Source organism: Myotis myotis, unplaced genomic scaffold, assembly GCF_014108235.1.
Source record: "Myotis myotis isolate mMyoMyo1 unplaced genomic scaffold, mMyoMyo1.p scaffold_m19_p_3, whole genome shotgun sequence".
NCBI lineage: Eukaryota > Metazoa > Chordata > Mammalia > Chiroptera > Vespertilionidae > Myotis > Myotis myotis.
Genome location: NW_023416335.1, coordinates 85,447,431 through 85,461,114, shown reverse-complemented (window position 1 = coordinate 85,461,114; position 13,684 = coordinate 85,447,431). Strand labels below are relative to the sequence as shown.

At 46.0% G+C, this 13,684-nt stretch overlaps 1 protein-coding gene across 6 annotated transcripts in view; it reads right to left on the bottom strand.

Annotated features, from left to right (window-relative positions):
- Positions 1 to 13,684, bottom strand: part of RB1 (RB transcriptional corepressor 1) — a 212,686-nt gene that overhangs the window by 22,619 nt on the left and 176,383 nt on the right. For all 6 annotated transcript variants that reach the window (XM_036299823.1, XM_036299822.1, XM_036299824.1 and 3 more), the window contains 2 exons: positions 9,492 to 9,610; positions 1,056 to 1,201 (listed from right to left, as the gene is read on the bottom strand). In XM_036299823.1, coding sequence (XP_036155716.1) covers positions 1,056 to 1,201; positions 9,492 to 9,610 — 265 coding nt within the window. The remainder of the gene's footprint in view (positions 1 to 1,055; positions 1,202 to 9,491; positions 9,611 to 13,684) is intronic.

Sequence of the window (13,684 nt, the reverse complement as noted above, 5' to 3'; positions counted from 1 at the left end):
CTAAACACATATAAAATGCCAATGGAGCATACTCTGTTGAAAAAATGGTAGACTTGTACTACTAAGTGGTAACATGACTGTGATATAAACTTTATTTAGAGATTACTGTATTAAAAATACTACTGGAATACAGGGTTTGGGGAAAAGAAATCCACAAAATTGAATTTTCCTCCATCTACTTTAAATATGAATACCCTTGGTTTTAAATGTACCATTAAAAGACTTGCATAAGGTAATCAGAATATTTTAGTTAACAATTTATCCCAGTGGTTCTCAAACTTTAGTGTGCATCAGACTTGCCAAGAGTGCTTGTTAAAACAAGGTTTTGGGTTTTTTTGCTTCATCCTAGAGTTTCTGATTAAGTAGTTTATTTTAATTTCTACAACTTTCTAGGTAAGTTGGACTCTGCTGGTTGGGGGCTACACTTTGGAACCACTGCATTTGTAAGGGCTGTCTTACAATATTTCTGACTTTAATAAATCAGAAAAAAAATATTTAACACAGAGAAATCTGGCCTTTCACTTTCCTTTAAAGAGCCTCAAGGGTGTGTACACTTGTGTGTATAAACACATGCACAGACATACAAACCAACCTCCCTGTACTAGCAAACACACATGATCAGAGTGCTATTCAAGCTGGTTATTAGGAAATGTGCCTGTACTAGGGCACAGCACATTGTGTACTCTCATATACATCTGAACACCTGAACATGCACACCTGAACAGCAAAAGCAATATCAGGAGCAAGGATTTCCAGACATAAATTTGAAATCATAACAATAGCAGCAACAATAACATTTTTCTGAGTGCTTACTATGTGCTAGGCACCGCTGCAAGCATTTTATGTATTAATTCATTTAATTCTCTCAAAAAATCTATAAGGTAAATTATTATAATTATAAGGTAGCTTATCATTTGTATGTTACAGATGAGGAAAATGAGGCATAGAGATATTAAGTGTGCCCAAGGTCACACCTAGTAAGCAGAATAACCATGATTTGAACCTACTCAGGCTGGTTTCAGAGTCCATGGTCTTGAAAGTAATCATCTACTAACCTTTTTTGTAAAAGAGTGAGAGGGAGGTAGATTTCAGTGGCTTCTGAGTCTGGAAGGCTGAGGTTCCTTGTGCCTCTGCATTTGCAGTAGAATTTACACGTGTAGTTGACCCTTTTTTCTTTGGGGATCTTACAGGAGAAAGATACCTATATATATTCAAAGGAAAAGTCTTCATATGTTTGCAAAAAACCTCTCTCTCTCCCTCACCCCTCTCCCACCTTCTCTCTCTCTCTCTCTCTCTCTCTCTCTCTCTCTCTCACACACACACACACACACACATACACACACACACACATAGTTGTACACATGCATCCAAACACACCTTGTATATTTATTCTGTTGTTCTGTTATTCCTTGAGCAGGCTATTTAAATATATAATGAAAAATATAGCTTAATAGGCAAATTAAGTTTGTCATTATTATTTCTAACTCTTTAATAAATGGCTTTTCCAGGTAATTACTGCCATATTGAAAAAAAATACATAGTATACATGTTCAATTTTAATAATTATAGTGGAATTGAGATCATAAAATGACTCCAGCTTAAAATAACAAGTTATTATACTAAAATAGTATTGTCATTTTTCTTTCCTCTTAAAAAATGTCTCATTAATAACTGTGGTTCATATCTGTACACATATATACACCCATCTAAATTATTTAATACAGATTTCTATGAATTAATACTTTAGATAAAATTATCAAGGCAGATTTACACCTGTATACTAAATACAGGATGGAGCAAGAGTAAGCTTATAGTTGTTTGCATGGAAAATAAAATAATAATAAGTAAATAATAATACAAGAATAAACTTGTGTTTCGTGTACTCACAACTATAAACCTAATTTCCCCCATCCTGTATGTCAAACATAAATCTCAATTTCTTTTTCTTTTTATGTTTTTGTTAATCCTCACGTGAGGATATTTTTCCATTGATTTTTAGAGAGTGGAAAAGGGAGGAAAAGACAGAAACAGTGATGTGAGAGAAACACATCAACTGGTTGCCTCCTGCACGAGCCCAACCAGGGCCCTGGCAGGGGAAGAGCCTGCAACCAAGGTACGTGCCCTTGACCGAAATCAAACCCAGGCCCCTTTGGTCCACAGGCCGATGCTCTATCCACTAAGCAAAACTGGCTAGGGCAAATCTCAATTTCTGACATTCTACTGATGTACTGCTCTTTATTTTACAGGATAATCCAAATCTACTTTCTAATTTTACATTAGTAGCTAAGAAATAATTCTGAGCAGGAAGTAGGATTTGTACTTTATCATGGATGTTTCTACTGCATGCAATATACTAATACACTAGGAAAAGGGAATCAACATCATAATGATTTCATAAGTACCAGATCTAGTCTATTATCAATGTTTGATTCCCTTCAATTCACTATCCTATATAATAGCCTAATATGCTGTGTCTGGTCATCCAGTCAGCTGTTCAACCAATCAAAGAGTAATATGCTAATTATATGCTAAGGCTGCTCAACTGCTCACTATGATGTGCACTGACCACCAGGAAGCAGACAGTCAACCGGTTGCTACGATGTGCACTGACCATCAGGGAACAGATGCTCTGACAGGTAGGTTAGCTTGCTGCTGGGGTCCAGCTAATCGGGACTGAGCAAGATGGGCTGGACACGTGCTGGAGCCCTACTATGGTCCCTCCCCGGCTGGCCAACCTGCCACGTCCCTCCCCGGCCCCAATTGTGCACCGGTGGGGTCCCTCGGCCTGGCCTGCACCCTCTCACAATACAGGACCCCTTAGGGGATGTTGGCGATCCAGTTTTGGCCTGATCCTACAGGCCACTCCCCTCAGGAGGGTGTCAGATGCAGGGCTCATGGCTGGCGAGAACCGCTGTGGTGGTGCGAGCCTCTCCCGATCGAGACTGATTGGGAACAAGCCTGCTGCAGGCACAGTGGGGCTGGGATGAGCGGGAGCGACAGGTAGGAGCTACAGGTAGCACTGGAATGTGGGTTTTGGCCTGATCCCCACAGCCACCCCGAGGGGCCCCATCCATGCACGAATTTGTGCACTGGTCCTCTAGTCTATACTAATAATCCTATCTAATAAAAGAGAAACATGGTAATTGGCGTACGACCGCAACCCTTCCCATTGGCTAATCAGGGCAACATGCAAAATAACTGTCAGCCAAGATGGCAGCCAGCAGCCAGGCAGCTTGAAACTAACATGAGGCTTGCTTGCTTCAGTGACGGAGGACTCCAACGTTCCCCGCCTGCCGCTGCAGACTTCTGAGCTGCAAGCAACTATGTAACAAACATAGAAGCTAAACAAAACCCCAGAAACCTGCCGGGCTTCAGCCAGCAGGATCGCAACATTGTAAGCAAAGGCCAGAAACCTACTTTCAGCAGCGGAGGCCTAAGAGCTGGAGCCAAGCCTCAAAGCTAAAACTGGCCCAGAATAAAAAAAAGAAAAAGAAAAAAAGGAGCGGTTGGGAGTTTCAGTCACCCCCAGCCTGAAAACAGCCCTCAGCTCCTCACCCAGACTGGCCAGGCTCCCCAGTGGGGACCCCCACCCTGAAGGGTGTGTGACTAGCTGCAAACAGCCATCATCCCCTCACCCAGGCTGGCCAGGCACCCCAGTGGGAACCCCCACCCTGAAGGATGTGTGACCAGCTGCAGGCAGCCATCATCCCCTCACCCAGGCTGGCCAAGCACCCCAGTGGGGACCCCCACCCTGATCCAGGACACCCTTCAGGGCAAACCAGCCGGCACCCACCCATGCACCAGGCCTCTACCCTATATAGTAAAAGGGTAATATGCCTCCAAGCAACAGGATCAGCGGAGCCGCGAGGCCTCCCGGCACCGCGATCAATGTGATAGGGGGCAATACCCAAACCCCCTGATCGCCCTCGGCTCTGTGTGTGAGAGGGTGCGGCGCCCCAACCCCCTGCTCGGCCCTGCTGTGTGTGTGACAGGGTGTGGCGCCCCAAACCCCCCCCGCCCCAACGGGCCCTGCTCTGTGTGTGACGGGGTAGAGCCATAACCTCACCATCGGCCCTGCCCTGAGTGTGACAGTGGAAGCGCTCCAACCCCCTGATCGGCCCTGCTCTGTGGGTGATAGAGGGCGGCGCCCCAACCCCCTGATGGGCCCTGCTCTGTGCGTGACAGGGTACAGAGCCCCAACCCCCCTGATGGGCCCTGCTCTGTGAGTGACACAGGGAAATGCCCCAAACCCCTGATTGGCCCAGCTCTGTGCATGACAAGGGGTGGCGCCGCAACCTCCCCATCGACCCTGCCTTGAGTGTGACAGGGGATGGTGCCCTAACTCCCCAATGGGCCCTACCCTGAGCGTGACTGAGGGTGGAATCACAACCTCCCGATCGCCCTGCTCTGTGTATAACAGGGGGCGGCGCCCCAACTCCCCAATCAGCCCTGCTCTGAGCCCGACCAGGGGCTGCACCTAGGGATTGGGCCTGCCCTCTGCCACCCAGGAGCAGGCCTAAGCCAGCAGGTCATTATCTCCTGAGGGGTCCCAGACTGCGAGAGGGCACAGGCCGGGCTGAGGGGCCCCTCTCCCCCACGAGTGCACAAATATTTGTACACTGGGCCACTAGTCCTATCTAATAAAAGAGAAACATGGTAATTAGCGTACGACCGCTACCCTTCCCATTGGCTAATCAGGGCAATATGCAAATTAACTGCCAGCCAACATGGTGGCCAGCAGCCAGGCAGCTTAAAGCGAACATGAGGCTTGCTTGCTTCAGTGACGGAGGATTCCAACGTTCCCCGCCTGCCGCTTCTGGCCTCTGAGCTGTAACTCTAAGTAAATATGTTACAAATATAGAAGCTAAACAAAACCCCAGAAACCTGCTTTAGTCCCCTGGGCTTCAGCCAGCAGGATCGCAACATTGTTTCAAATACAGAGGGTAAACAAAGGCCAGAAACCTGCTTTCAGCAGCGGAGGCCTAAGAGCTGGAGCCAAGCCTCAAAGCTAAAGCTGGCCCAGAATAAAAAAAAAAAAGAAAAAAGGAGAGGTTGGGAGCTTCAGTCACCCCCAGCCTGAAAACAGCCCTCAGCCCCTCACCCAGACTGGCCAGGCACCCCAGTGGGGACCCCCACCCTGATCCAGGACACCCTTCAGGGCAAACCAGTCGGCCCCACCCATGCACCAGGCCTCTATCCTATATAGTAAAAGGGTAATATGCCTCCTAGCACCGGGATCAGCGGAGCCGAGAGGCCTCCTGGCACCGGGATCAGTGTGACAGGGGGCAGTGCCCAAACCCCCTGATCGCCCTGTGGCTCTGTGTGTGACAGGGGGTGGGGCCACAACCTCCCTATCGGCCCTGCTCTGTTCGTGACAGGGGGAGGCGCCCGAACCCCTTGATCAGCCCTGCTGTGTGCCTGATAGGGGGAGCTCCCCAACCCCTGATCGCCCTGCGGCTTTGTGTGTGACAGGGTGCAGTACCCCAACCCCCTGATCGACCCTGCTCTGTGTGTGACGGGGTAGAGCCATAACCTCCGCATCGGCCCTGCCCTGAGTGTGAGAGTGGCAGCGCCCCAACCCCCTGATCGGCCCTGCTCTGTGGGTGATAGAGGGCGGCGCTCCAACCCCCTGATCCGCCATGCTCTGTGTGTGACAGGGGTCGGTGCCCCAACTCCCCTATCGGCCCTGCTCTGTGAGGGGCACGGGGGAGCTCCTCAACCCCCTGATCGGCCCTGCTCTGTGCGTGACAGAGGGGAGCTCCCCAACTCCATGATGGGCCCTGCTCTGTGCATGACAGGGGGTGGTGCCGCAACTTCCCCATTGACCCTGCCTTGAGTGTGACGGGGGCGGTGCCCCAACCCCCCAATCGGCCCTACCCTGAGCCCGACCAGGGGCTGCACCTAGGGATTGGGCCTGCCCTCTGCCACCTGGGAGCAGGCCTAAGCCAGCAGGTCATTATCTCCTGAGGGGTCCCAGACTGCGAGAGGGCACAGGCCAGGCTGAGACCCCCCTCCTCCCCGAGTGCTCAAATTTTTGTACACCAGTCCTCTAGTCTATACTAATAAAAGGGTAATATGCTAATTAGATCAGGAGACCTTCCAGGAGACAAGGCAGGGAGGGCAGTTGGGGGCCATGAGGCCGGCTGGGTAGGGCAGTTGGAGGCCATGTGGCCAGCAGGGGAGGGCAGTTGGGGAGAATCAGGCCAGCAAGGGGGGGTAGTTGGGGGCAAGCAAGCTGGCAGTGGGGGCCAGTTGGGGGTGATCAGGCCAGCAAGGGAGGGCAGTTGGGGGCAAGAAGGCCAGCAGGGGGTGCAGTTGGGGGTGAGCAGGCCAGCAGGCCCACAGGGATCGGGCCTAAACCAGCAGTCAGACATCCCCTGAGGGGTCCCAGATTGGAGAGGGTGCAGGCTGGGCTGAGGGACACCCCCATCCCCGCTTCCACGAATTTCATGTATCGGGCCACTAGTCTACACTAATAAAAGAGAAACATGGTAATTGGCGTATGACCGCTACCCTTTTCATTGGCTAATCAGCGAGATATGCAAATTAACTGTCAGCCAAGATGGCGGCTGGCAGCCAGGCAGCTTGAAAATAACATGAGGCTTGCTTGCCTCAGTGACGGAGGAAACCAAAGTTCCCCTCCTGTGGCTGCAGGCCTCTGAGCCAGCAGTTTAAGAAACATTGTAACGAATACCGCCAGACTTCAGCCAGCAGAATCGCAACATTGTAAGCAAAGGCCAGAAACCTGCTTTCAGCAGTGGAGGCCTAAGAGCTGGAGCCAAGCCTCAAAGCTAAAACTGTGAGTGAGAGTGAGGAGCTCTGTGCGTGACAGGGGGGAGCTCCCCAACTCCCTGATGGGCCCTGCTCTGTGCATGATAGGGTACGGAGCCCCAACCCCCCTGATGGGACCTGCTGTGTGCGTGACGGGGTGGCGCCACAACCTCCCCATCGACCCTGCCTTGAGTTTGACAGGGGGCGGTGCCCCAACCCCCCAATCGGCCCTACCCTAAGCATGACTGAGGGTGGCATCGCAACCTCCCAATCCTCCCTGCTCTGTGCATGACAGGGGGCGGCGCCCCAACTCCCCAATCAGCCCTGCTCTGAGCCCGACCAGGGGCTGCACCTAGGGATTGGGCCTGCCCTCTGCCACCCAGGAGCAGGCCTAAGCCAGCAGGTCGTTATCTCCTGAGGGGTCCCAGACTGCGAGAGGGCACAGGCCGGGCTGAGGGACCCCCCCTCCCTCCCGAGTGCACAAATTTTTGTGCACCAGGCCTCTAGTATATATATAAAAGCCTAAGCGACTGAATAACCCATCGCTATGATGTGCACTGACCACCAGGGGGCAGACGCTCAATTCAGGAGCTGCCCCTGGTGGTCTGTGCGCTTCCACAGCCAACCTCTTATGGCCAGCCAACCTCCTGCAGTCCCTCCCTCCAGCCGGCTAACCTCCCTCGGCCCCTCCCCCCAGCTGGCCCGATTGCCCTGATTGTTGGCCAGGCTGAGGAACCTCACATGTGCACCAATTCGTGCACTGGGCCTCTAGTCTGTCAAATGTTGTAGAATGACTGAACTTGGCTAGAATTTAGTCCCCTTTGAGTTCTAGGTGCAAATATTCAATTATGTTCTGGACTTCACTACTTGAATCTCAAAGTGGAGTTCTTGATTTCTTCCCCCTGTTTCTCCCATCTCAATAAATGGCTCTGCATTACATCCAGTTTCTTAAGTCAGAAACTAGGAGTTATTTCTAATTTATCTATTTTCTTAGTTCTTTAAAACCAATGAAACACCAAGCCCTATTAAATCTTCCTCTAAAATACATCCAAGATCTTTCCATTTCTTTCTCTCTACTGATTGACATACCTTAGACCATGTCACCTATTATCTCTCACTTGGACTATTGAAATTATCTCCAAACTGGTCTTTCTACTTTCTTCCTTGCCCTGTTTCTTCCCCTCCTCTAACCCTACCAGTACTTTAAACAGCAGCCAGAAAGTGGCTCTGTGGAAAAAGAAAGTATAGCAAGCTATAACTCTGCTTAAAACTTTAATGCTTTCCCATTGCTCTTCAAAATCCAAACTCCTTCCTATGGGAACATAGCCCCAGTTTAGCACAACCTCATCTTGTACTAGTGTCCTCTTGCTCACTTTACTCCAGCCACACTGAGATTTCTTTCTGTTCCTCAGACCAGCTAAGTTTGATCTGCTCTAGGGCCACTGCACTTGCTGTCTGCTCTGTCTGGAATGCACACCATGCAGATTTTTGCCTGGCCAGCATCCACTTGTCCTTGAGTCTCAGGTCAAACTTCATCAGAGAAAGTTTCCCTAAACATTCTATCCCTCTCTCATTTTTTTTCTTATTTCACCATGCTCTTATTATTTTCATTACAGAACTTACTGTACTCTAAAATCATCCCATGTATTAGCTGACATGTTCACTGTCTATTTCCTTCCTCCAGAATGTAAACTCTATGAGGGGAAGGACCTAGTCCACCTTATTCACCGCTGTATTCCTACTGCCTAGAACAATTCTTGACAACTGCTTTGTTATATGAAAGAAAAAGATAAGGCTTGACTTACTTATATTAATATATTACCTAGCAAACAAATTTATATGTGTAGGCGAAGCTCCACATGCTAGAAATACAAGCTAGCAGGGAAACGACATCTCTGGAAAACAGTGCCTGCACTAATCGGGGAACACTGTAATATCAATGTCTACACAGAACTCAACAGAAACATAACATTAGGTACATTTCTATGAAAAGCAGTGCATCTAGAATGTTTAAGAACATGGGCTTTGGAGTCAGATTACTTGGGTTTGATTTCTGTGGACTTTTGGCAAGTTACCTTATTGCTCTATTTTATAGGTAACTGAGGCTGATAGCAGTATCTGCTACCTTACAGGGCTGTTAGGAAGATTAAATGGGAAAAAAGAAATAATCTGAAGTACTTAGGCAACTGTTCAGCACATAGTGAACCCTCAGTAAATGTTAGCTATTGCTTTCTTCTTCCACCATTACCATACACTAATCAGCTGTTTTAATCTCATACACCACACTAGTCCCTGTGCCTATCCCACGCTTCACTCCAAATGCACTGATCTCAACTCCCTATAAAATGTTTCCTGCTTTCCTGGCTATTAAGCTTCGGAATTCATACCATTTCTGACTCTAGAACACTTTTCTGTCTCCTCCATCCTCTCCAGTTTACATGTTGAAATCCTATTCCATCTCTAAGGCCTATTAAATTGGTATCTCTGCCATGAAAACTGTCCTCATTACACCAAACCTGAGTGATTTCAGTTGCATTTTGTACCACTTTAATTACATGACCTTTACTTGAGTCATGCATTCTATATTCCTTCTTCTTGAAAGCAAGAATGTCTTATTCAAAATTCTATTCCCTACAGCTTTACTATATAGTATCTCACATTATACTATGCTCAAATCCATTTGTAGGTCGAATAGATAGCACAACATATATTCTACTTACATATCTGCTGCAGTATGATTATTCTGGAGAGGAAGGTTGAGAGTACAAGCAGATTCAAGGTGGTCACCTGGTCCTTCTCGGTCCTTTGCTTGTTTAATGAGATCAAATAAAGGTGAATCCTATATGAGACAAGATGATATTAAAACAACACTGGTAAGTATGATTTTCCCATTTACATATCAAAATAATATTTTTGACATGGTGAGCACTAATTTAGAAGTCAGAATGAGATCTTTTTTAAAAAAAAATATTTTTATTGATTTCAGAGAGGAAGAAAGAGGGAGAGAGAGATAGAAACATCAATGATGAGAGAGAATCATTGATTGGTTGGGGATTGAGCCAGCAACCTGGGCATGTTCCCTGACTGGGAATCAAATTGACTTCCTGGTGCACAGGTTGATGCTTAACCACTGAGCCACGAATGAGAACTTGTTTTCCACTTTGAGAATACCAAGTGCCCATTTTAGTACTATATACACACAAAAAAAAAGGACTAGGAAAATGTATATCTTTAAATGTTCATATTAATAAAAAAAATTTAAGTTAGAAAAAAAAGACAGAAAAAATCTTAGAAGGTAAAAAGAAGGAAATAGTAAAGATATGAGAAGAATTTAATGAAACTGAAGAAAAAAATAAAATACAGTTTGATCAACATACCGAATAATCGGTTCTTTGAAATAATGAAATGAAATAAACTAGCTGTAAAACTAAGAAAAAGAGATAGATAAAGAGTATTAACAACAAAAATTGGGACCTTCATCAAAAAGATTAGAAAGGTAACAGGGAATCATTATATTTTTATGTCAATATATTAGAAAACTTACATCAAGTGGAAAATTCCACAAAAATATAAATTAGCAAAACTCAATAAAAAAAGAAATAATATAACCTCAATAATCCTATAAACTATTAAATAATTGAATCAGTAATTTAAAATTCTGGCTTCGGAGAGTTTATCAATAACACATTGACTACCAAGAATAGCATCAAGGAGAACCAAGATGGTGGTGTAAGGTACAGACCTGTGTATGCTGCCTCCCACAACAACATTGAAAATACCAACTATAAGACAAAACAGCTATCATTCAGAACCATGGGAAAGCTGGCCCAGTGGAAGTTCTACAACTGGAAGGAAAGAAAGAAGAGCATTGAGACTGAGTAGGATATGCAGAGGTGCCAAGGGCAGAGGTACGGAGTCGCGCGCCAGGCGGGCTGCAACTGGATGCACGGTTTTTTTTCAATTGAAAGGGGTTACAAACTCTCGAATCCAATGAGGTTGTTTGGGGCAGGATTCTGAGGTCCCAGACCCCTACGGGGAGAGGCGGGATGGCCTTGCAGTGGGTCAGAAAGCAAGAGTGGCTTTCTTGCGGATCTGCTCGCAGGCACTCAGGGACACGGAGACGTGGAGTCGTGGAGAGGTGAGGAGTCGAGGAGACACCATTGCTGTTTGCTCCACCCTGGTGACTCCTTGAGACCCCGCCCTACTCAATTTACATCCCTGCCCAAGCTGTGCCAGAGGCACAAAAGGAACCACCTGCGCTCGTACAGCATAACCCAACAAACTGCAGATTTCAACTCCTTGCACCTATAAGGGACACACTCAAGAAGCAGACTCAGGTTCGGAGGAAGCCGGAACCGGACCCGGCTGGGCCGGCAAAATGGAACCGCTGTACCAGCAAACGCACAAACAGGTCCACCAGATCCAGTCTCACATGGGACGCTGGGAGACAGCAGACAAGCAGTCTGTGCGCTTAGTAGAAAACAAAATCCAAGCAAGCATACCAGAAATTCAGCCAGCAAGAACACCTGGAGATTTTGTCCAGTAAGGAGCCGCCCAACAAAAGACAGAATGCCAAACTTTGTGTTGCTGAGATGGCCCCCGTGAGGCTGAAACGGCCCCAGTGAGGCTGAAATGTCCCCGGTGAGGCTGAGACGGCCCCGGTGAGGCCGGGATGGCCCCTGTGAGGCTGGGATGGCCCCTGAGAGGCTGGGACGGCCCCTGTGAAGCTGCGACAGCCCCAGTGAGGTTCTAACGGCCCTGGTGAGGTTGAAACGGCCCCTGTGAGGTTGAGACGGCACTTGTGAGGTTGAGACGGCCCCTGTGAGGCTGAGACGGCCCCTGTGAGGCTGCGATGGCCCCTGGGAAGCCAAGAAAAATACCACATGATCTCACTCATTTATGGATAATAAAGACCATTATAAACTGATGAACAAAAATAGATACAAAGGCAGAGCAGCATTGAACAGACTGTCAAATTACAGTGGGAAGCCTGGGGAGGGTTGGGGGGGGGTGGTAAAAGATCAACCGAAGGACTTGTATGCATGCATATAAGAATAACCAATGGACACAAGATACTGGGGGGTAAGGGAGGCCGAGGGAATGTCAAGGGGGAAAAAAGGAGACATGTGTAATACTCTTTGTAATACTTTAAGAAATAAAACAAAATTTAAAAAAAAAAGAATAGCATCAAGTACTTTGTATTTCATTCTCACAACAAACTCTAGGAGAAAAGTACTATTTTTTTTCCATGTCATTTTGCAAGTGAAGAAAGGTGGGCTAAGAGTACATTGCCCAAAGTCACAGTAAGAGGTGGATCCAGCATTTGGCACCAAGTTTTTTGATGCCAGAGCTTTTGTTTTTACTATAGTTTCTAATCTAATGAAGGAAATAAAACTTTAAAAATCTCAGTACAGAGTAATACGTTCCACAGGGTGCCATACAAATCAAGAGAGGGACAACTAATCCAAATGAAGACTTCTTGGAAGAGGTTATATTTAATTTGAGTCCTAAAGAAAAAAGTTATTTTAAGTAAAATGAGTCAGAAAAATTTCACATAGCTCACTTATAACCCTCATAGGATTGTTTTGACAAGTAAATAAAATAATAAGTACAAAGTACTCAGAACCACCCCTGGGGCATAAACTCTTAAGACTAAAATAATTTGTACCATAAAGTAAAACAGAATGCATAGCAAAGAAAGAGTGAGAGATAAACTCAATGAAGGATTTTAAGCAGGTGACTAACAGGAACCACGAAGGACTTTCGAGAGTTCTTAAAATCTCAGTGCCTCCTATATAATGAACACTCAATAAATATTTCCAGAATGTTATATAACATAGTCATATCATGGGTTAAATTAAATACAGAAAAGCAAAAGAAGAAAACTGATCATACAATTTGCTTTCTAACTGATACTAAATATCAACTGTGGCAGCTGGCCTCCAAGATAACCCCAATTAATTCCTGTCACTAGGTATTTATCACCCTTTTATAGGCCCCTCCTACACTGTACCAAAGTTAGTCTGTGTGGTCAATGGCATACAGCAGAAGTGATGGTACGTCATTTCTGAGATTAGCTTATAAAAACCTGCAGTTTCCATCTTAGGCACTTTCTCTCTCTAGGATCTCTTGCTTTGGGGAAAAAACAGCTGCCATGTGCTGAGCACTCATGAGAAGTTCACATGGCAAACAAATGAAGTCTCTGGCCAACAGCCAGTTGAAGGAATGAGGGCTACCAACCAACATTCATCTGAGTGAAATGAAAGCAGATTCTCTGATTCCAATGAGGCCTTAAACTGACTACAGCTTGGTTGCAAACTCGAGGATCTCTTCTGAGAGAACCAGACCAAAACCATAGAGCGAAGCCACCCCCAAATTCCTGATATTAAGAAATTGTGCGAGATAATAAATGTTAGTTGTTTTAAGTTGCTAAGTTTTAGGAAAATTTCTTACACAGAATAGATAACTAATAGAGCAACTGATTTTTTTTTTAACTGTAAAGAAAAGATTTAATTGTATGTTTAATTTTTGAAAGTTTATGTATTCATACCTGTAGCACTGTTTCCACCCAGACTCAGACAGCAGTTTTCTCTTGGACTCAGCCAAGCTGTCTCATGTGATTATGTATCTACTTAAATTAACTGTCAGTATAATCACTCTTTGGATAATACTTCACTCTATTTTGCCACTTAATCTTGTGAAGAAAACCAGACTCTGTCATCAAGTTTAGTATAAATCACACTGAATAAGTAATATGGACAGAAAAAGTAGAAGCTACATGCCTATCTAATTTAATCATAATTAAATACATTTCTGAAGCAAGCATGAACTTCTCCAGAGAGTAAAAGACTTAAAAGGCTATTTAGGCCAAGGTGATCTTAAAAGAGAATTTGATCATCCAACTAAGTACAAC